Below are 23196 nucleotides of genomic sequence, written 5' to 3'. Positions count from 1 at the left end.
TGGGACAGAGAGTTTAATGCACAAAACTTCTGTACCAGTGAGAAAGAAGCTGCATTACACATGGAATCCTCTAGAAACAAAAGTCGAGGAAATATATTAGTTCATTAGTGTCAAGAGCAGAAAAAAAATGAATAAAACAAACACTCAGACATTTTCATCTGGGTATTTCTCTACTATGCAAACAAAAACGATATTCTGGAGTGAGTCAGCCTGAACTGGGGTTTATATATGTGGTTCACCCTGAAGCTACTAGAATTCAATCAATTTTTTTTTTTGTCAAGCAGTCCCTGATAATAGTTTTTTCACCAATTACATAGGGCTGAAAGAAAGCTGAAGTGAATACTCTGTATGTAGATTATCATCCATATAACTGTGTCATAAATACTACTTAACACTTTCATAAGCATTATGTAAGAAATTAATAAATTCTAAATAACCTCAAGTGATGTTAGTCAATTCGTATGTCATGTGAATGTCACTTGTTACATCAGCGATGACATAACACACCACATGCAAATATGCCTTTATTGTCATTATTACTTTTGAATATTCATGCAGTGCTTATGAAGATGATATCTAGTTCTTATGAATAAATAATGCTGCAGTTGTTCATAAAAAAGTGTTACAGTGCAAAGGTTCGTAACAATGAGAGACACCCTTAAATCAAATAATATCGCTTTTGGGAACAGACCATCCTACCTTTGATGTTTACTAAAGTACATCGCAAGCAACCTGCTCTAAATGCCGTGGATTGGACTGTGTGGACGTGATTCAGATTCATGAACTATGCAGAGCGATTGATCTTGCGTATTAAGTTCCTATCCTATTGATTGCTAACATGTGATAGATTATTTTCCACCTTCAGATGACTCCTGGCAGACTAACAAGGCCAGCATTGGGTGGGAACAAAGAGAGTGACAGAGGATAGATAAGACCATGAGAGAACAAGAGCAAAGTGAGTGACATGGGGAGCAGAAGAGAGGGAACAGAAGAAAAAGAAAGGAAGACAGTTTGACAGAGTGGAAAACAAAGACAGGGAGCAGAAGGGGGGAGACAGAGAGAGAACGGTGAAGGCAGGGAGACTGAGAGAGAAAAAGAGGGAGGAAGATGGAGGGGGATTCGGAATTTCAGCCAATCGGGGCAGTGCTACATGCGCACTGGCTCACTCACCGTGATGGACCACGCCCCTCAGGCCAGCGATGATGGGGCCCACCGCTGGGTTGTCCTTCAGTCCGACCTGTGGCGGAGTGACAAATGAAACCTCAGATCTGCTGTGACATCACACAGCCGGAGACCACTTTAATCTTGCGCTCTCGAAGCCCCAAAACACTGCCGAGCTCCGGAGACGAGGAGGCACTCATCTAAGGACGGGACACAACAATTCCACAGTCCAATTCTGAGGCAGCGGCAAAACCATATAAGATCCTAAGCTTCTTTATCTTCTTCCGACCCTGGACATAAGCAAGGTGGCATTGGACTATTCCAGCAGCTTTTACTGTGTTCACTTCTGACATCACAGTGAGAATGTACCGTTCTAGCTTGACTGTGGTCAAGGAAAGATAGTGAATAAACAAAGAGTGCAGCTAACCCAGCTTTGATAAACTGAGTTTCAATCAAAAATGCCCTTAATGATTAGCTTCATCCCAGCACTGTTCTAGTCATGTTGAATGAATACGGTGAGACATAAATGGATAGCATTCAAAACCAAGCACTTGTTTCATAATTACAAGCAATGCTGGATCCTTTCTGTCACATTATCTGTGAAATTTTCTACCTAATATTGTTTCAAAACAAACACAATACTATGACAGCGTTGAACTTTACACCACACAGCCCCCATTGACCTTCAGGGTGCTTGCTGGGCAGTAGTCTTTGAATCTTGTTAAATTCACTTTTGTAAGGTGTGTTTCGGTTGAAATAATCTGCTACATAACTGAACTGAAAAATTATCTTTGTAAACCAGAGGGTCAGATTTCAAGAGATCTGAAAACACACTCTTCTTACAGTCTAGGAACAACGCTTGCTATGACAGCGATGGGCACTAAAGGGAGGTTCAATGTTACGCATGGGTCAGAATCTCAGAAGATGACTTGCGGAGGTCTGACGTACTTGATGCACGCACATTCTCTCGCCACTCAACCACTTCTCCATTCACGTTTTAGCTGCAACCTTCACCTTAGTCTTGTCTTCATTGAGCTGACACAATTGATCAGGAAACATTGGTTTTCCATCACAAAAGCAGGTGAGTCTATCATTCTGAATGGCAGTGTTCGCCAGACTCGTTGCTTGTTGTTTTCCCCCTTTTCTCTCAAGATACTGCATGAATCTTGACTGTGTGTGAAGTAGCTTGCTGTGAGACAGGTGCATAAATCACAGTTAGCGAAATTGTAGTTACGTTAACCCACACATTTTCTATTTAGTAAAACTTACAGATGTGAACACATAGACCTACATTTTCTTTCTTTAGTGGCTAGCTTGTTAGTGAGTAACGATACCCTCTCTGCGGGCTAACCCCCCCCCCCCCCCATTGTAGTAGTTAGGGGCTATACCTCTGTACTCACTACCGATAGAGAGCTGGCTAAGAGCTCATTTTAATCAGAACAGCTACTCTTCCACAAGCAAAAGTACATTTTGCAGTGGAATTCCCCTGTAAATGGTCCTAATTGTGTTTGACTGAATCCCCTCTGAGTGTCTCTTTAAAAAGCACAACAGAAATAAAATTGAAAACAGCATCCGAAAACGCCGCCACATCCATCTCTTCTGAATGGTACTGACGGACAGAAATACACAGGCACACGATGGCGACCAAATAAGAAATATGCATTTATTTTGATTATTATTCAATGACTTGATGAAGATGTAACTTGTGCTGCCAGCTTTAATTGCACAGACATAGCCACCTTTTGCTCAGCGATTGCAAAGGGCTGTGTAGTTTGTTCTAAGCTCAGTGAATAAAGTCCAATAAATGTATAATTGTTTGCATATATGGTCATTCTCCAGCTGAGAGCTCATCTGTATTGAGGGCCCCTATGTCAAACTGGCCAACTAAGCACTTTCCCTAGTTTTCATTTTCACACAGAAGAATCCTATGCACATATAAAAGACTACAAACCTGTAATACCACATCAGACTTAAAATTTTCTCAGAATCAAGAGCTCCCAATGGACAGGGCTACAAAACAGCAGCTCGTAAAATCGATATAAAAACAGGTAGAGTGGATTTTCGAGCCAGCAGCTCAGCACAAATTTGTTTCAAGGTCATAAATGCTGGACATGACAGCAGAATTTTGATATATGAAAAAGGGTTAAAAAAAAAAAGAGCTTTGTCTGAAGCTCTCGCCATTCTGAATTACAAGAGGAAAAAATTGCTCCATCTTGTTGCTCGTCGGCTGTTAGGCCTCTTCGGGGGTGAAGCACGTCTGTGAAAATTGCCCGGGAGGCTGAGCCGAGCTGAGATTTTTAGGGACCCTTGGGACCAATGTCAGCGGCCTAACGGGGTGCAGGGAAGACAGCCCTGCTGCCCTAAGGCCCTCTCTCTGGAGGGGCATGGAGGGGGAACTCCTGCCCCCCGGTCCTCCTAACGCTGCTCCTTTCTCACGTGTCCTAAATGCAGCAAACAAAAATCTCCCATAAGCCCTGCAGCCACCCACTCAGAGACCGGTGTCCCCACTCCGGAGATGAAACAGAGGAGCCCTTCAGGGCCTGGGGGCCTACTGTGATTCAGGGCAGCGGCTGAAGAGGAAGGTGACATTCGACGGCAAACGGAAAGTGCTGTTCTGGGCCACTGAGGCCCACTGGAACACACACACACACACACACACACACGCACGCACACACACATGCACATACACACACACACACACACGCACACACACAGGCAGGCAGACACAGGGATAGACACACACACACACGCAAGCTGGGCCTAGATGCTTCTGCTCAGGGCTCCAGGGGATGGCGTTTCATTAAGAGCAAACTGCAATCCTGGATGGAGGGCAGTTATGAGGTGCGAGCAGACACATTTCGGACAAAGCCGGAGGAGATGAATTAATGCCTGCCGACTGAGAGGCGGAGACTGTGCTCGCCGTCAATCAAGAGCTTTGATTGACAGACAGCACAAATCCCCTTCCATCCACACAGTCACACATCCCACTGTTCGCATGCCCATTTACAGCATCTAGAAGATCAAAAACCAGCAAAGGAGCTTATTTTAACAACGCAGTAACAATTCACACTAGACTAACTAATGTCCAGAACAGGCCATTCTAGGGTCATTATTTCCCTACAGTCTAGAGCAGGAGTCTGTAACGCTGGTCCGTGGGGTCTGCTGGTTTTTGTAGTACTCTGCACTTAATTGATTTGTTAAAGCAGTTAATTACGCTGTTAACTCACTTTATCCGGATCCCTGGGTTTGAAATGGCAGTTGAAAGGGAGAAAACAAAACTGTCTCTGTGCTGGTCACGATCACCCCAAGGGCCTTTCACTGCATGGCCTGGCTGCATCTCATTTTCACCACTATTCTGTTATGGCCGAACTGTACCCAGTCCGTACAGTTGCTAGGGTCTACTAAACTTCACACCAGCAGGCCTGGCATATAGTCACACACCAGGGGAAATGCACATACACACACACAGACACAAACAAACACACACATTGACCAACTTAACATTTAATTCCCAGAGTTTAACCCCTCAGCCACAAAATGCACTGGGCAGAAAGTTCCGGAATAAAACGCAGGACAGAGCCCCGAGAGGGCCCGTTATGCGCCACCTCCCGCTAAAGATGCTTGGGCTCATAATTCAGCGCGGTGCTACGCAACGCGCTGCTAATTGCTGTAAACGATCAGGCTGTCAGGATGCGGGGGGAACGTTTAACACCGAACACCAGCGTGTTCCCCACTCGCCTACCGGAGAGGCCTGCGTATCCGCACCTGCGTTCCCAATCAGCTTTCCCCGAGCCCGCTGAAGAACGACCCTGTCACCCCGGCGCCGGGGCCAGGATTTATGACCGCCGCGCGTTAACAATACCCTCGCCGTAAAAATAGCCGCGATTGCTTTAAGCGCACGCCGCTGCCGCTAAAGAAGTGCATTAGCTGAATTATTTTACTGGTGGTTTACATAAGAACGGCTTGCGGTAGTAAATAGGCCAACCAGTGAAGGAACAAGCAGGTGAAAAACAGAGTAGGCCATTCTTACCAAGATTGGGATATAAAGTTCATTTTTGAAGAAGAAAAAAAACTATGCCTTTTTTACTTTTTTACTTGTACCTACTGTATTAGAACAAATCTGTCCATTCTAGAGATACAAGACACATTTACAGTAATGAACTGACATGCTTTGACCTGTATGACTGTCGCTAGTACATACAGCTGAAGTGTTGAGTGTCAATTCATTGACCGAGTTCATTTTATCACTTAGATGGCTCGCATGAATTTTGTTAAGAGCTGATTTAGCTTCGAACATTCTACATTATGGTCTTTGACAAGTTCGCAAGTGTTCGCTGTATGGCAGGTGGAAAACCTTTCACTGGGAAGAGTCACACGTCAAACCCTAATGATTTTCTTCAATTAGCCGCACCTGCCGTTTTGTCAGTGACTGTCTCGCTGAATTAACCGAGCTAGAGTTCCCAGAAATCAGTGGGTCTCGCTCAACAGTCAGACCAATTTCTAAGCAGCAGTGCAATGCCGATACACGTGCAAAGGAAGATCTGGCAACTACAATCTACTTCAATAAAGACCAGGCAGTGGATAATAGAGCCATTCTGTGTCTATGGCCAATCTGTCAAATTGCACTCGCAGATGGAAGTAATGGACTTCACTTTGCTGTCACGAACACGTATGCATTCCCAAGTATGTCCAGATGCACGCTACTGTTCACCACTTCCTTCAGTTCTCTCCAGAGCTTCTTGCCAATACTTAGACCGAGGCCCTCACAGACGTTGATTGTGTTTTGTTTCAAAATTGCCAGTGTTTTTTTTTCCCTCCGTTCTGAGGAAAATGAGATGGCTGCTCCGTCCTACTGGGAATCGGATCAGTCTAGGAGGAAAGAAAGTGGGTTTTTAAGGTTATCACTGGAAGGGGGAGAATCTTCCCTCTTTAACGTGCGTCTCCTTCGTGATAAGGGCTCCAGGGGGACACATCAGCCTCTGCCGCCTGTCCCTGACAGCCGGGAGCGACCAAGCTAATCTCACGCCCAGCGTGAGGAGGTCAGGGGGTCAATGGACGCGGGTGAGCGAGTGAGTGAGTGAGGAAGTGCGAGTGCAAATGAACGTGTGAGTGTGAGAGCGCTAGCGAATGTCAGCGAGTGACTGAGTGGGTGCATTTGTGAGTGAGTGTATTTGTGTGTGACTTCACTCGGTGAAAATTAATTCATGATGGCAGCATTTCGTACTTGCTAAAGACAAGACACAAAGACACAAAATTATTGAAATGCATACAGAAATGTGGGTCCCCCGGGATCAAGGATAACATGGTTATTGAGCTTGTCTTCTCCATCTCCTGGCTCCATTGGAGCATGGCTGCTGTTACTTTCCTATGTTCATTAGTCTCCCCTGGCATGTCATTAGTTTTTGGTAATGTTGTGTATTCTTTCTTTTGTTTTACAGCTGGATTTGAAGACGCCGGTGTCTCGTTCATGGACAACCTAGTTGGAAGATGCTGTGGAACTGAAGCTTCTGACGATCAGATTATCTGCATCAGCATTCTCTCTTTGACTTCCTCAGTGGCATAGAGTCATCTCCACTGTCACCCCCTTCCCATTATAACGGCGGTGAATTTCTGGGGCGCAGCGGCAGCCCTGACGAGGAGACCGAGCTGAGCAGGAGTCGCGTCGGAGCCAGGAGGAGGGCCATCGCGGTCATTCATATTTAACGGGCCCGGGGGCCGGGAGGCCGATCGCGTTCATCCATATTTAACGGCCTTTTAACCAGACGGTCACACGAGCCTCCTTTCCGCACTCCGCTGGCTTTTTAAACAGCTCTGGGCATACTGACGGTTACGAGCCGGGTCCCCCGCGCTCAGGCCACCGGTCGCCGGCGTTCGTGATTAAACGCCGAGCCTCCGCGCTCCGCCGGCGGCGTTTTCGGTTTTCCTCCGCCTCTCCCGAAGTGATGTCGCGCTCCGCCTGTAATGAGCGGCTTCATCGTCTGATGCGGCGAGATCGGCTCGCCAGAACGACAAGACACGGGAAGGCCGCGACGGGAAACGGCAACACGTGAACCGCCGCGGCAAAACAAACGATGGGCCCCAAACAAGAACGCGGCACCATCGACCGGGTGTCATAAAAACGACCGCGAAACCGAAAACATTATTATTTTCCACCTCCTACGGTCCCAAACGACCCTTCTGAAAAGCGGTTTCCCTGGGATACGTATACGACCACAGCGCACATTCTGAATTAAGTGTAAAAGCACGGACGTGAACAGGAACGCATTTGAGCGGATTCGCGCCGATGACTGCAATTTCAAATAAAATGTGTTCAGAAGGGTACGTGCCAGATGCAGGTGTTTTTGCTTTGTTATTTTGATTATTCAACTGGTCATTAAATCTCAGTTCCCTCTGCACCATCAGGCCTCGAAAATGGGTTTCAAAGACAGTCTGGATACAGCGGACTACAAAGCAGTGCCACCCAATATCTGTTATTAATGTTTAAAAAAACATCCTTTAATGGAATACTTTTTCCCTTTCTCTGGTGTCTGTAAATTACTTTATGGATGGCTGTCGGCTCTGCTCCCAGGAACTACAATGCCCCTGTTTGTTGAGATTTCCCATTCTATAATGAGCACGCCGCACAAAGAAAGCCTCGCAATTCATAACCGCGACCTTGAATTTGGAGGGAAAATGGAGAAGAGCTGCCGTTCCGCTAATGACAATGACATTCTCAGATGCGACCAAAAACACAGGTCCCGTGTAGGCCTTCGCCTGCCACTCAGCACCCGAAGCGCAAACAAACAAACAAAATGGCCGTCCTTTAATTCTGTAAACCGACAAATACCTCTCGCCACTGCCGTCGCACTGGCTCTGAATAATAAAAAACGGCGGGCGCCCGTGTAATCAGTCACAAACGTACACACTGTTTTCAGAAAAGGAGGCAAATACGCCTCAGCTTGAAATCCGAGAGCATTTTTAATGCGGTCGGAATATGTAGATCTGGCTCTTGTATTCCAGGGTTGCTCGTTTAAAAATGGGGAGAGAAACCTGTGGAAGTGGAGGCGAGTGTCTGGGGGGGGGGGAAGGAAGAGAGAACCAGCGATCTGGCGAGGTAGTGCTTTTATTCCTTTAATGAGCCCCCAGTAGTGAGCACTAGAACTCTGAGCAGGAATGGCAGGGCTGGATTTACAAAGCGGCATGGCGCCCTGGCACTGAGAGCCACAGAGAGAGGTAACGGGCCGTGCAGAGGACCACTCAGGCAGTCACCACTGCTGACAGAGCTGCCAATTAAATTCAGAATAATTAAGAATTGGGCAGATTAACGTAATAATGCTTTAATTTCACTGTGCAATTTAAAGTGCACGAGAGCAAAAGAAATTCTATCCAAGTGAATGCAGATGCTTGTTTTCGCTTTTTTTTTTTTCCCTTCCTTGCAAAATAATTGTTTTCACAGCAGCAGATGGTACTTTTCCTGGATTTAATTTATTTCTTAATTTAATCATATCTCAAGAAGGCTTCTTTCAGAAACTGCATATCTTATGGAATCAGGACATGTAGCAACCAACAACAACACCAACAATAATAATAATAATAATAATAATAATAATATGAATTTATATACCACCATTGTTACAGAACTGTAGCCCAAAGTGGTTTACGAAACAGTGGTTAGAAAAGAAATGGAAAATAAAACAAGGGAAAGAATAAAATTTGAATGAAGAAAATATTCCATAAAATAAATGACAATAGAATTCAGAGTAAAGTAAAATATGAAATGAAGTTGGGTAAAATTGCACAATTGAACCATACCTGGAAGAAGACGGCCATGGCGGCGATTATTCTCTGCTCTCGAATGGCTGCGCTGATGCTGTCAAAGTCATCCGAGTTGTACAGGTAAATCTGCATCTGTAACACAGCAACAGAAATCACAATTGAACTCAATTTAAAGAAGATTATCCAGGGCACCGACCTTGCTCGTGCTGACGATCACGCACTGACACAGCTGTTTATTATAACGCACAAAAACGATTCCAAATCCGGACGAATGCGTGCTTTTCTTTATGCGGAAAGCTCAGGTTCATTCCCTGAGTGTGAGCGATGCTTAAATCCCGATAATTGGGCAGTATTGCTGTGTCTTTTACAGTTCAAGCTACATTATTTTGGCGGCTTTACTGTGCATCATTAACAGTATCTCTTCCTCATTTTCAGTACTTTTACTGTATACTGTATAAGACGTTGGTTTTATAATCGGTTTAACACTTTCAAAGATGAAACACTGTAATTCTTTCTTTTTGATTTTTTATTTCCACCCATAATGTTGCTTTTTTAACGGTTTATCCCTTTTTTCTACTTTTTCTCAAATTTCAGTCACAGCTGTGGCTATCAGGGGAACACCTGCTTGAGACACACCTGTTCGAGAAGCAGGTTCACTCCTCAGACACACCAGCATGTAAGCGGAGTAACTTTAACTGGAAATCAGTGGTCTGGGCCTCGGGCACTGGCAGAAGACCAAAAACTAGGCCACAAATAAGACTGATAATGAGCTAGAGTGTTGAAGACAGCACTCACCAGTTTACTTTCCACAGGAACACTTTGCTACTGGAGTAGGGTACTTTGCCACAGAACGCAAACGGCGAAAGCAAAAAGAAGAGAAGAAATGGTAGCGGGAAGAACACGCAACTTTCCTGTCGAGCTTTTGAGTTGGCTTATTTTTTCACAGCACACCTTCAGCAGTAACTCGCTCTCAAAAACTGTGAAAGGGCCGAGCTCAGTGGCTAACGAGACGGGGAGCCCGGCAGAATGGCAGAACCGGCTCCGTCACGGGCCCCCGAGGTCTTACCGTGCCCTCGCAGGCGAGCTGTGAGAGGAAGGAGCTCCAGAGGCCTCCTCAATCTGCGCAGAGTGACTCATTAAAACAATATTGGGCCAAAGAGGAACGCCGTGTCTGACTTCAGCTCCACTCACCAGGGAAGAAAACCTGAATAATATGTAAGCGCTCGTGGCTGCCTGTGCATGGACGGACGCGCACGCACACACACACATATGCGCACACACACTCAGTCGCACATACAAACACAGTGACGCACAAAATCACACGCAGAAGCATATGAATGTTCTAGCACTATCTGTCTTGTCTTCCCACCCAACAACTACTTGCACACTCAACTGCATACACACACACACTCACACACTCAGCCACACATATAAACACAGTGACTCACAAAATGACATATAGAACACTCTAGCACCATCTGTCTTGTTCTTCTGCCACCCACCCCCCACCCCCACACACATATACACACATACAAACATACACACAGAAAATAAATCCTGCCCCCCCTCCCTCCTTCCACAGGCAGCATGAGAGGGAGAAACCTAGCTGTGCTTATTCCACCCCAGTGTGCCACGCCATGGGGTTTAGGAAGCTCAGCGTTCCTGTCTGAGGTCCCCGAGCGCCTTTAATCAGGAGATAAAGCACTTAGCTGCCTGTAGCATGCGTGTACCAGGATAATCTCCAACATGCCACACAGCAAACACTATCCGCGCTCGTTAAGCGCAGCAGGAACGCTCAGTCACTGAACACGCACCGCGCTGGCAGGCCGGACCCTAGGCGGTCCCAGCCACGGAATGACACGCTTCCGCTGTAATCTTTTAAACTACCGGCAAATCCACAATCTCCAACAGTCAAATGATCAGGCGCACCGATGAAGAGATGGTGCAGATGGTCTTGACGAAAGTTGAGAAGTTTTAGTCGCTGTCAGCCACGGGAACACGCCGCTTTGTACAAGGGGAATTTCTTTCTTAGTGAAGTTAACAAGGTGCATTTACATGAAACTGGAACCTGCCTGATTGGTTCAGAGACAGGACAGTCAGTTACAAGACCACTCCGGACTACATTGAGCCATTGTCTAGAAAATCTCTCACATCTACTGTGAGTTCTCAGATTTAATTTTGTGTTGCTCTGACAGCCTAAAACTTTAATTCTCGCAATTCTTCTCTATTTCTTAGAGGGCAAGGCCTTGGTGCTCATGGAACTGAGCAAAATGCTTTCCAGTGCAATGTCAGTAGAGACAGCACTGCAGCTAGGCCTACACCCACCCCAAACAAAGACCGATTTCACCATGAAGTACTTTCTGTGGCGCCAACTCCCAAAAAGTTGTATAAATGTTTGTATAACATTCAGAGTGAGCCACATTTTTCAATAGGACAGTGAGAAATATGTGCTCATGCAGAACTCTAACGGGAACGGTTCATATCTGGCCAATTTGATTCATTCCCACTAGAAACATGCGCACATCCACATCTGTATTACTGACTTGTATACTTATACTGACTTAAAACAAACCTGACCTACAGTATACCGTTCTACAGCACGTTACACAGGGTCATTGTGAAACTAGCATGTTGGCTATCACTGTAAATGCGCGATCACGCTAAGTAAACACCTCGTTAGCGATGCCCGACGCGGCAGCGCATGAATAAGAAATGGCGCTTCCGCGTCTCGTAGCCTCACGGGGGGACCGTACGCTCCGGCTGGACGGGAACCGGCGAATCAGCACTCAGCCCACATTCCGCTGTGAGGCGGAATGGACAGAACTGTGACACGTCCCCGCATCTGCATTCAGAGGAACCATCCGGAAGGACACGAGCGGAATGTCAACGTGACCGCTGAGATCGAGCAAGGGGGCTCAAGGGCCCACCGGTGAGTCCAGACCAGGGCCCAAGAAGGAACACTCGCTGTTTAAAGAAAAAAAAATAACACTGCCGTTATTCAGTTTGTTGCGTATGTGCTGCTGTGGTTGTTTCTCTTTAATCAGATTAGAGGAGCCTGGGTGCACTGTTGAAGGGATAATTGGATGAATCATATGGTCTCTCTGTGCTCAAGGATGACACATTATGCTAAGTGGCTGACATGCTAGCGTTTTTTTACAAGCGCGCCGATCAGTCATACAGTTGCAATGAAAATAAAGGGTTTCTCAGCCACCAGCCGCCGTTCTAGCATTTGTTATCTGTGCTAATAAGGCAGAGGGGCTTCGTAACATATCGCTTCACAGCAGAGGATGCTACAGATCAACAAGGCCTGTTCAATTAGACACTCCTCTGCTACTGACCAGGGAGTATGGTCTCAATGCATTAAAATAAGAAGGTAAAAAAAAAATCTACTGTTGCTGGTTGCTAATGTCCCTGAGGTGAAAACTGCTAATATTTCACTGCCATCTTAGACCTGGAATATGTTGGACACAGAGAGGTGCTTTGCCCTTTCTGCTCCTTTTAGCATGTGTTGGTGTAGTCAAGTGCACTAAAGGAGAGTTTGAGTGGGTCAGAGGAGGGTGTAGTGCACTAAATGACAGTTTGAGTGGATCAGAGGAGGGTGTAGTGCACTAAAGGAGAGGTTGAGTGGATCAGAGGAAGGTGTAGTGCACTAAAGAGAGTAGTGGACAAAGGGAAGTGTAGTGCAGTAAATAGAGGTGTAGAGGTTTTACATGCTAATCATAGGCTGTGTGATAGCATAGGCTTAAAGTCTATTGTTAATAATGTAGCGTACTTTTAGTTGCCCAGACGAAGGTACACAACACCAGCTGAGAGTGAAGGTGGTTGAGCTCTGATTCTTAGAGGACGATTTCAAAACAACATTCTCCCCAAATTCTATACAGGTGTTCTAGTGAATTCAGAGCCTCTGTTTAACCTGAATAAAATTAATGGTAGGGTATATGCTGAGAAACAATAGTGTAAACGACACATCGATAGCAACAATACTTCAGCAAAGTTTAGAGAGAATTCCCACTGCATGCCAACATGAAGTCTTCCGAATGACAGAGTGATAATGGCATCATTCTTACACATAGTGACCATCCTTGCATCAACATTCACCAGTTTACATTCTCCACTGTAGGCTAGTATATCTGGTTTATCATTAAAGATCTTTATTAGAAACAGCTAAATAATCGAGAAACCACGAAATCATGAAAATCAGTAAGAGACAGCAAACATTAGTTTGAAATCAGTAGCCTATATGCAAAGTACCGGGGGAATATCCAGGGCAAACGGACATTGACTTCAGCAGCACCTCTGGGTGAGCAAGACCTGGGTGAGTCAAGAATAATAGTTTTTATTGCTACCTGCAATCATAAATTCTTCCCTCTCCCCTCCCCGGGATTCGCTAATCTCTTTTCTTTGGTACCCTCATGACATATTTTAAAATCCTGGGTATAGTGTACAAGTATGTATTAAGTGCCCAAGTGCACAGGGATTAAAAAAAATAATTGGGATACAATTCTTGTTCCCATGTCCATATTTAAAATAATTCATTTTGTCACACCAGTATTAATAGCTAGTAATAGCTGTGCAAAGCTTGATGTGGGCTTGCTAACAACAGACAAATTAACCGAGCTTGCTAATGTTATATTCACATTAACAATACAATCATGATGCTACAATATGAATAAAATATAAAGTTGCAACATTTGCATCTTCGCAAACATCTTTCTTACATTGATATTTCTTCAGTGGCATTTTCCTCTAGTAAACACACAAGCCGGCAACCTCGTGACTGGCGTCAACAATGAATGTCACCAACTCAGTGCATTGTGGGTCTGTATACATGGCAAGTACTGCACCGGAGTGGCCTTAGCACTGGATGAAGTGCACATCAAGCACACTGGACTTCTGATCATTCAAGAAATAGGACCCGCTTGCGCACCTAGGCTAAGCACATGAACTTGCATACCAAGTGCTCAAGCGTAGAAGTGCGCATATTGCGACAGCCTGCTAGAGTGGATCAGGGGAGGATGTAGTGCATTAAAGGAGAGCTAGCATGCATCAGAGTAGGTTGCAGTGGACTAAAGAGGACTAGTGAGGAAAGATACATGTCTCACTAATAACAATTGGTAATCTATAAGCTGCTGTCCAACAAAATCTAAGTTATTATAGGACTGTGCCAGAGCTTCTGTGTGTTGCCATTAACAACCGAGTTATTTGGGAAGCAGGCAATTTTGTAAGATTTTGTAAGCTGTCATTAATTTTAACATCTCCTATTATTAACATTTAATAAAATGCCAAGTTCATTTTTGACCAACATCAGCTGTCTGTCCATGTGTTGGCATTTTCTTACTCCATTTTAAATTATGCCTGAGAACACAAGATGGGCTTTTGAAAATGACATCAGTTTTTAATAAATATTAATCAATAATAGAAAAAAAAAGTAATTAGTTAAATTACAGCTTGACTATCTGTGCCTCCGCGCATGCAGATGGACGCTATTGGAAAAGCTTGGTTCTTTGACAAGCCTTTTGGAAATATGCAGTCTGTTCGGGAGCTATCGGATTCCTGCTGTGTCTCCTCCGATGCGCGCCGAACGCCCAACGGGGTCCAGAAGCCACTGCCGCCGCCGCCAGCGCTATCAATAAACATGTTGCGTTCGGCGGTCATAAATCATGGTTCTGATTACTCTTCCTCATCGATTCCTTCACCAATGACTGGAATTACTCAGGCCCTGACAGACCGTTGCCGGGGCTACAGATCTTGCATTCGCGTTGTGCGCGGCGAGCACCTAAAGACCTTTCCTGCAAACCCGCAACTAAAGTGCTGAATCACAATACTGGCCGCCGTTGACATCATCACAAAGCCTTCAATAGAGCAATATATATTCTGAGAAGAGAGCGGTCTCTTCCCTCTTGCCCACTGATCTCTCTCACTCTCGTATGCAAAATTGACCTTCCATGGCTGTTCAAAAACCTCATGTAAAATGTATCCTAATGAAATTCAGAAGCGGAGAGTGGAAGAAAGGTTCTATGAGGTGTCAGAACAGCAGCTGGCCAAAACTCCACAGCCCACACATAATGTGCATGTATTACCATAAAATAAACAATAAAACTTGAAAAATAAAACTAGTTGAACTATATGCCATAAGGTATATATAATGCTGTTATAAGCATGAAATGACACCTGTAATAAGCACTTATGACTGCATACTACATCATAAGATCAATGTCATAACATTGTTAAAATATATGCAAATTTGACTTAACGGAATAAACTGTCACTACATAGTACATTATGATAGTGTTATGACATTACACTTAAGCTGTAATACCAAAAGCTTTTGCGTTTAATTACATAAATACCATTGATTCTGCACAGTGAAATGAACAAAACTTTTGTGCAAGTTTCACATTGTGTAACATTTGTTTTATTTTTCAAATACGAAGCACAGAACGTATTGGAGATCAACTGAATTACATTGACATCCCAACCAACTCGAGGGCACTCAGATTTCTCTGAATCCCAAGAGCAGCATTAACCAGGAGCCTTTCCCACTCCAGACACAACACATAATGCAGACAAAGAGTGCAGCAGCACATAGCTGGAAACCAATGCCACAGCCATTATACTGCATACCAATTGTGTTGTCAGAAAGGAAGTTGGGGTACTGTCCACCAGGGGGCAGCACTGGCCCTAAAATGGCCACAGCTGTAAAGCATTGTAATCACTATAGTTGTGGCCCATTACCTAATCATTGGTCTTAATAAGGGAGATTCAGACTGGCTTTTTGGACTGGCTGCTTGATGCTGATGGTGGTTTACATGTTCTCCTGCATCTAGCTTTCTGTTGGATCCTTTCCTGCCTACCTTTTCCCCCTGTGGAGTATTTTGTTGACCGTTTCACTATTTTGAGTTTGAAGAGGTTTTGGGTTTTGCTTTAAAAACAAATATAAGGCAGCAAGCTGATCCTTACTTAGATTTTGTGCATCTGTTCACCCCATGATGCCAAGGCCCTCCCCAATGCAGCATCACACAACATCCACAAAGGATAATTTATATGTGCTCTCTCCTCATGCACAAGGTTTGTATGGTTTCACCCTTGTCTAGCTTCACCTCAGAACATCACTTCCTGTTTGAACTTAAACTGGAGGCATGCTATACTGTGCTGTTTGCTCAGTAGTTTCTACCAAAAATAACAATATTCTCTTAATTTTCTACAATATATTTCTAATATATACAAGTGCTCTGTCTTCAATTACTTCTATATTGTAGGTAACGTGTACTGTACTTACCGAATTTAGTGACATCAAGATCCAGAAAGAAGTCAACAAGCGACTCATTGGAATATCCATCCCATTAACTCCATCAGTGATCAGGCTAATTTCACCTTGCATTCCCTCCTTTCTCCCTGTTGTATGCGCCGAGGGTAATATGTTTTGTTACATCTCCTTGGCCATTTAGTGGTAATTATACCTGTAATAAATGTGGATTGCACGCTAGACTGGTGGAAGAGATTTGCGAACTGGAAGCTCATATCCGGACTCTTCAATGTCTTAGTAGTGAATATTTCTTAGATTCTTCTGGATATTAGTGCTTGCTCTCTGTCCCCTAGTATAGCCCCAGTGGTGTTATCCCACCAGCATGATTCTGTCACAGTAAGAGGGAGGCATAGAGGAAATAAATCCAGGCCCATGGGACCCCTCAACTGTCTCCTTTCAAACTATTTAGCTAGTTCACTATACTTCACAATACACCGGTCAAGGAATGGGAAATCAGAGAAGATAACTGGATCAAGCTTCTAAGCCATAAAGTCAATGACATTCTTGGTGCTAGAGTGACTGCCACTGAGGCAAATCTGAAAGTGCTGGCTAAGGCTAAATGTATATTTTCACAAATGTTTCATGGTGGCACTAACAATGTTTGATAGAGGTAATCAATGATCATGAAGAGTAATTTTGAGTCATCGTGATTAATGGCACAGATAATGTCCCAGTCAGTAATGTCCTATGGTTCCTTTGGAGAAGCAAAATTGCGGTGAGTGGTGTACAGCAAATAACATGAGTTATGCAGACAACTGGCAAACTATCTGGGGAAGGTTAGGTCTTTTGAAAAAAGATAGTGTTCACCCATCCCAGAAGAGAACCGTTTTCTATCTAGAAAAAAAGCGTTTAGTCTAAATTCTCGAAAATGACTCCTCAGAGCTGAAGTCAGGCCGCAGACATTTTATCCTACACAGATGTATCCAGTAGCTTCTTGACACCACTGACTTCTCAAAATCACCCTATTGAAACTGTATCAGTTCTCCCAATTCCAAATAATTTAAAATCTAAATATTTTGGAGTTTGCCACAAAAATGTAATCAATAATAAAACAATACATTCTCCTAAAACAAGTTCAGTAATAATCCTAAAATAAAAAACTTTCTCGAGAAGAGGCTTGCACCCTGACCACACACAGGCCCCTAAACAAAAGCTTCGTCAACTGGAATGAATTGACATTCCACTAAATTTTGGATATTCCACTTGGCCTAGAAATAGAGTCGTCGAGGTTCTTAAAAGCATACACTTTCCAAAGCTAGGTTTGCTTACTTTTCAAAGCTTATACAAAACATAAGAATAATTCCTGGTTTCTCTTTAAAACACTTGCTTAACTAATTAACAATCATGAAACAACTAGCCCTCAAATTCCAGCTTCATGTAGTAATGATTTCTTGATTTTCTTTAGTGCTAAAATAACAGAAATTGGAAAAAGATATTTGCCTCTGCCCCAGCTGTATTGACAGCTGTATTGACAATATTGAGCTGTCTCCTAGACACACATAACACCTTGAACTCTCCTGTACCTCAGAGCGAACTAATTAAATTATTTTATTCTTTTAAATCATCCAGCTGCCTTCTAGACCCCGTACCCACAAAGGTATTGAAGGAGCGATTGCCTGTGCTTCGCAAACCAAGTCTGGACATAATAAATTCTGCATTGTTATCAGACTATGTTCCTACATCCTTCTACTAGAAATCAATCCACTGCTCAAGAAATTAAATATGTATCCTACTTGCCTGTCTAACTATAGACCTGTTTCAAATCTCCCATTTCAAATCAAAGATCCTTGAGAAATGGGTAGCTCAATAGTGTTCTTTTCTACAGGCTAACAATGTGTGTTTGAGGATTTAATCTAGGTTTAAGAAACACCGTAGCACTGAGACAGCACTTGGCTCTTCCTGGACTGTGGCTGTATCTCCATACTCTCCATACACATCCTACTTGACTTCAGTCATGCTTTTGATACAATACACCACCATATTTTCCTGCAGGCTGGAAAAATCTGTTGGTCTTACCAGGGAAGCTCTTTTGTGGTTTAAATCTCTAATAGATTTCAGTTTGTGAGTGCAAACAGTGAGTCATCAGAGTGCTCAAGGGTAGACTTTGGAGTACCACAAGGATCCGTTCTGGGCCTTTTTCTCTTTTCTCTGTACAAAAAAAACTTTAACAATATCAAGAGAATGGCCTTCTTTCACCTGAGGTACATATCTAAAACTAATGAAGATGCTGTTGTTGCAGGATGCAGAAAAAAAATGTTCATGCCCTTGTAACCTCATGCTTGATTTACTATAACACTTTATTGTCCGGGTGCAGCAATTCAACCTTAAAACATCTCCTACTTGGACAAAATGCTGCTGCTAGGATACTTACAAGAACAAAGAAATGTGAACACATCAGTCCGGTGCTCGGATATCTTCATTGGTTGCTGGTTAAATTTCAAAATGACTATAAGATTCTACTCCCAACGTGTAAGAATTTAAATGGTTTGGTTTCAGAATAGCATAAGAGAGTTATTGACCTTTACTCTCCTCCAAAATTACTTCACTCACAAATTGCTGGCTTTTTGAAAATTCCAAGTATATCTAAAATTACAATGGGAGGCAGAGCCTTCTCCTACAGAGCTCCTGACATATGGAACAATCTCCTGTTGCATGTTCAGGGTTCAGATACACTCACTGTCTAAGTGTAGGTTCAAAACTTACCTCTTTAGTCTACCCATTTGCTAAAGATGTCTGTGAAGGGTAAATGAGGACCACAGAGCTGTTATGTAAGCTTAGCTGAATGTGCTGTTGCTCTGCCACTTCATGTGAACGCTCAGGCTAGCCATTCTGTGCCTTGTTTGGGTACTGTCATTACATTACATTACAGGCATTTGGCAGACGCTCTTATCCAGAGCGAAGTACAACAAAGTGTATAACCATAACCAGGAACAAGTATGATGAAAACCCTAGAGAGAAGTACCGGTCCAAGTGCAGGGAACAACCACATAGTTCAACTTGGACCCTGAAGGTTAAACTGTTTAACACTAACACAAACGAGAACAGCAACAATGCAGTCTATGCAAAAATACAAGCAGTAGTTAAGACAGGTGCATTAACTAAGTCACCTACAAGACAGCTACATAGTTACAACCCTAAGCTTACAGTCAGTTTAGGATCGCTCTCATGGTTGTGTACACCTTGTTTCACATCTCCCTGGCATGAAGAAATATAATCTTAGCTTAAAACTCAGCTTAGAGGGAGAGCCCATTTTCCATTGGCCAACCCAGTGTCAGAAAAAAACATACTAAAGAATTATTAAGTCTCGATTTAGCCTCACTTCTCAGGCTCATAATATTTCAGCAGTATGAGCCTGGTCACACTCGGATATGAGGTTAGTTCCAGAGATATGCTTTGCTAATAAAGCAAGGTTCAGTTATTCCTCATAAACCAATACCTTAGCTGACCTGAGGCAGCAATACAAGGTCACTCAGCCACTTACCAGAATGTAATATATCTTAACACTGGATAAAACCTGCTGAACAAATCAGATTTTAAAACATTTAATGGAAACCAATCTCAAAACGGCCCTTTCTAGATGCTCTCGTGAGGGCTGGGACTACCCAAATCTGTGGTTAAAACAGATACGACATCCTTGCCATAAAATTTTTCAGAAAGGCCTTGCATTCTCTGCCATCTCTTTTGCTCCTTTATTTGATAGACTGCATTAACTGGAATTCCCACATTTAACCAGCCCTGTGCGCTACCTTCCCACAATGCTCTTTCTCTCGCCCTTCATTTTGGATGCATGCTGCCCTTCAGGAACTATTTTACATCCATGATTACAAACATGCAACTTGCATTATCTGAGACAAATGCAGATATGTTGTTGGAGTCAATCTCAAAATTCAATAGTATTGTTGAATGATGCTGTTCGCGACAAAGTGGTAACTTGCAGTATCGAGGTACCACGTTAGCAAGAAAAAACTTTAAAATCAGATCAACTGATTTTCCTTGCAGAACAAATAAAATGTGCAAAACATACATGCCTGTGCCATCTGTTGACTCCGCTGTGACCATATTTTCTTTATGTGAGTCAGCAGCCTCAAGCGCACACTTCTGCCCAAGAATAATTTGTTTTCAAGGGAATATCCCTGCCATTTCTTCAGTTCAATTTCAATTTAAAATTGCACGTAATTTAGGGCCTTTTTCGAATGGAATGTATCGAAAATGCATTCATCAAATCTCAGGTGACGTCTATCTGCTGTTCAATTTTGTTTTTTTGCCACTGACAGAACATTCTCTTACATTTATTTCAGACCACAATTGATGGTGTGTGCCTGTATGGATTCATTGTAAACTGTGCAAAATATATTGACTCCATCAGTGTGCAGTGTACCATGAGGGTGCTCTTGCACCCTGATACTCAGATTCCATGTCACATTCCTTCCTCTCACCTGGTTTAACCCATTACACAATTTCATAACTGTCACAATTGCTCCCTAATTGTACAATCAGTCAGGTGCTTGCAATAATGCCTACAGTGACCCCATCTAGTAATTCCATGTGAAATCATTTTGGGTCATATGCCCTATGTGACCTGGTTGCCCTCCAACCATCCATTCATTGGAGCCTACCTGTATTGAAAAATCATACCGACAACAGCTAACAGTTTGTACCGAAAACCACAAGGCGAACCATGGTTCATACTGTATATTAGCACATTATTTAATTTTAATTAAATTTATTCTAAAAAGTATAGACAGATATATATATATATATATATATATATATAGATAATGAGATAATTATATTAAAAGACCTGTATGAGGAGCCCAAAAAACCAGTAGGACAATCCTAAGTGCCACGTTACCAATATAATCACGAGAGCTCACTCCTTCATTCAATAAGACACCATGGTCACACAGAAATCATGGCCATTGCAAACAGGCCCATTGAAATAGAAAATTCCACCACTTAAATGTAGAGTAATTTTGGAAATTCTTGAGATTCCCTGTCAATTATGAGGACAACAAAAAGGGTTCTAACTGAAATAACTGAATTTGCAGACTTGTGTAACAGTTTGATCCAGTACAGTGATGGAAATATGGCCATCTTATTTCACGTATTTCATTTCATAAAATGGGCTGTTTCAGCCCTGGATGACGATTTGTTTCGGACGCACTTTAGGGTGACTACCACTGGAAAGGCAAAGTGGTGCCATCTTGAGGAATGATATGTTGGCGAAATAATAGATGCATTCTTTTTTCCTAACAAATTTAGTGGATAAAACCATCTAAATATAAGGCTATAAATACAGAATATAAAACTACTTCTTTGATAATAAAAAGTCTTGTTATTTCATTGAAAATAAACAGCAGCAAAACAGAATAGTTTCTAAATAAACTTTTTCGAAATGTTAGTATCTATGAGCCACCCTGGTACTGTACGTACCATACCGTGCATCATGATACGAATCGTACCACTAGCTACTGCTAGATCCCCGGAGCCCATCCCAGCATGCATCAAGTGAGAGGCAGGGACACATCCTGGACAGGTTGCCAATCCATCGCAGGGCACACACACCACCCACACAAAGCCACACGGGGAGAACATGCAAAATCCACAGAGACCGGAGGCATTACAACACTGCGCAAGCTGCTTTGTACAAGCTGTTCCTCATTGGCCCTGAAGGAACACTGGAAGGTCATTTTAGAAATACAGCAGATCAACCACGTGATATAGTTATGTCAAAACAAAATTTTCAACAGCATTTTCATTTGAATACGTTTGACTGACATTTGACTGATATGTTGGATGTTTACGGACTCAGTGCTTTCCGTAAGCTAGCAAGTTAATCACTATCATCATGTAGCAGCTGCTTAAAAACACTGTCAGACTGTAATCCCCCTGTGGTGTGAACGCCGGGTCTCCTGCTCGACACACAAATGTTTAGTGACGTACATGCTACTTTCATGGGGGGGGGGGGTGTCCAAATGCAAAATTACTTTGATGCCCACAAAGGCAGCTATCTCCAAAGCACCTGTCTCCCAGGGCAACAAGCAGTAGGCAGCTGCCTTCGAAACGGGGAGCAGCCATTATGATGTCCTGCCTCTGTTCAGGTCATCAGTTTCCTTCCTGTGAGGCATCACTCCAACGCCATATCATTCTAACGTCAGTCCTGCACTACTCCATGATTTGCTCTCATCTTTAGTAATTCCCACCTGCCCTTTATCTCAAATAAATACAGTATGTCCGCTATCACAGGCACTTTTCTTATGGAGCTGCTTCTCTTTGCATTTTGACACTTCTATTGTGAAGGGCACTGTAGTGAGTTAAACTGGATTGATTTGATTGATTTAGTCATCAGAGGAAATGGGACGTAAAGAGAGTAACACCGACCACTTCACTGCTGTCCACGAAGGAGGCAAGTGTCGAATCTGTATTCTGTAGTGCAGGGGATTTAACGGCGGCTCTCGTGAAGCTCGGGTTTGACAGAACAAAACAAAGCAAAGGCATTTGTTTATTCAGAATAGAGGAAGGTTAAAAATTCAGCCCTCAGCAATCCGCAGCCAGGAGTCCCATGGCACTCATGCATAATTACTGGAGAGAAACATTGGGAGAACTATCTACCCTTAGCAAACATGCTGTGACTCCCATTAAGGATAAGTAGCTTGTGTTGATAACTGCGTTTTACTTCTGCTCAGAAACAACCGCTATTACTTTTATTCAGAAACAACTGCGTTATCCTGCACCTGATATTAACAAAGTGTGTGCATGTATGCACTGCTTTGGTGGGAGTTTTTTTTTTTTGTTGTTGCTTCTCTGTGCATGTGTGTGCATGTTTGTGTGTGGGTGTGTGAACATATCTGTCAGTATATGTGTATGTGTTTATTCGAGTTTTTTGTATGAGTTTGTGCGTGTGTGTTTGCATGGTTGTTAAAAACACATACATTAATCCATATTTTTCCTCACAAACGGGCACATTTTTCTGT

At 43.3% G+C, this 23196-nt stretch overlaps 1 protein-coding gene across 2 annotated transcripts in view; it reads right to left on the bottom strand.

Annotated features, from left to right (window-relative positions):
• LOC135234582 (receptor-type tyrosine-protein phosphatase gamma-like) overlaps positions 1–23196 on the bottom strand; it is a 292580-nt gene that overhangs the window by 76540 nt on the left and 192844 nt on the right. For both annotated transcript variants that reach the window (XM_064299308.1, XM_064299310.1), the window contains 2 exons: positions 8953–9048; positions 1171–1237 (listed from right to left, as the gene is read on the bottom strand). In XM_064299308.1, the coding sequence (XP_064155378.1) occupies positions 1171–1237; positions 8953–9048 (163 nt within the window). The remainder of the gene's footprint in view (positions 1–1170; positions 1238–8952; positions 9049–23196) is intronic.

The sequence above is a fragment of the Anguilla rostrata genome, chromosome 11 (assembly GCF_018555375.3).
Source record: "Anguilla rostrata isolate EN2019 chromosome 11, ASM1855537v3, whole genome shotgun sequence".
In the NCBI taxonomy this organism is placed as follows: domain Eukaryota; kingdom Metazoa; phylum Chordata; class Actinopteri; order Anguilliformes; family Anguillidae; genus Anguilla; species Anguilla rostrata.
Note: the sequence above shows the minus strand (reverse complement) of the source record. Positions and strands in the feature narration are given on the sequence as shown.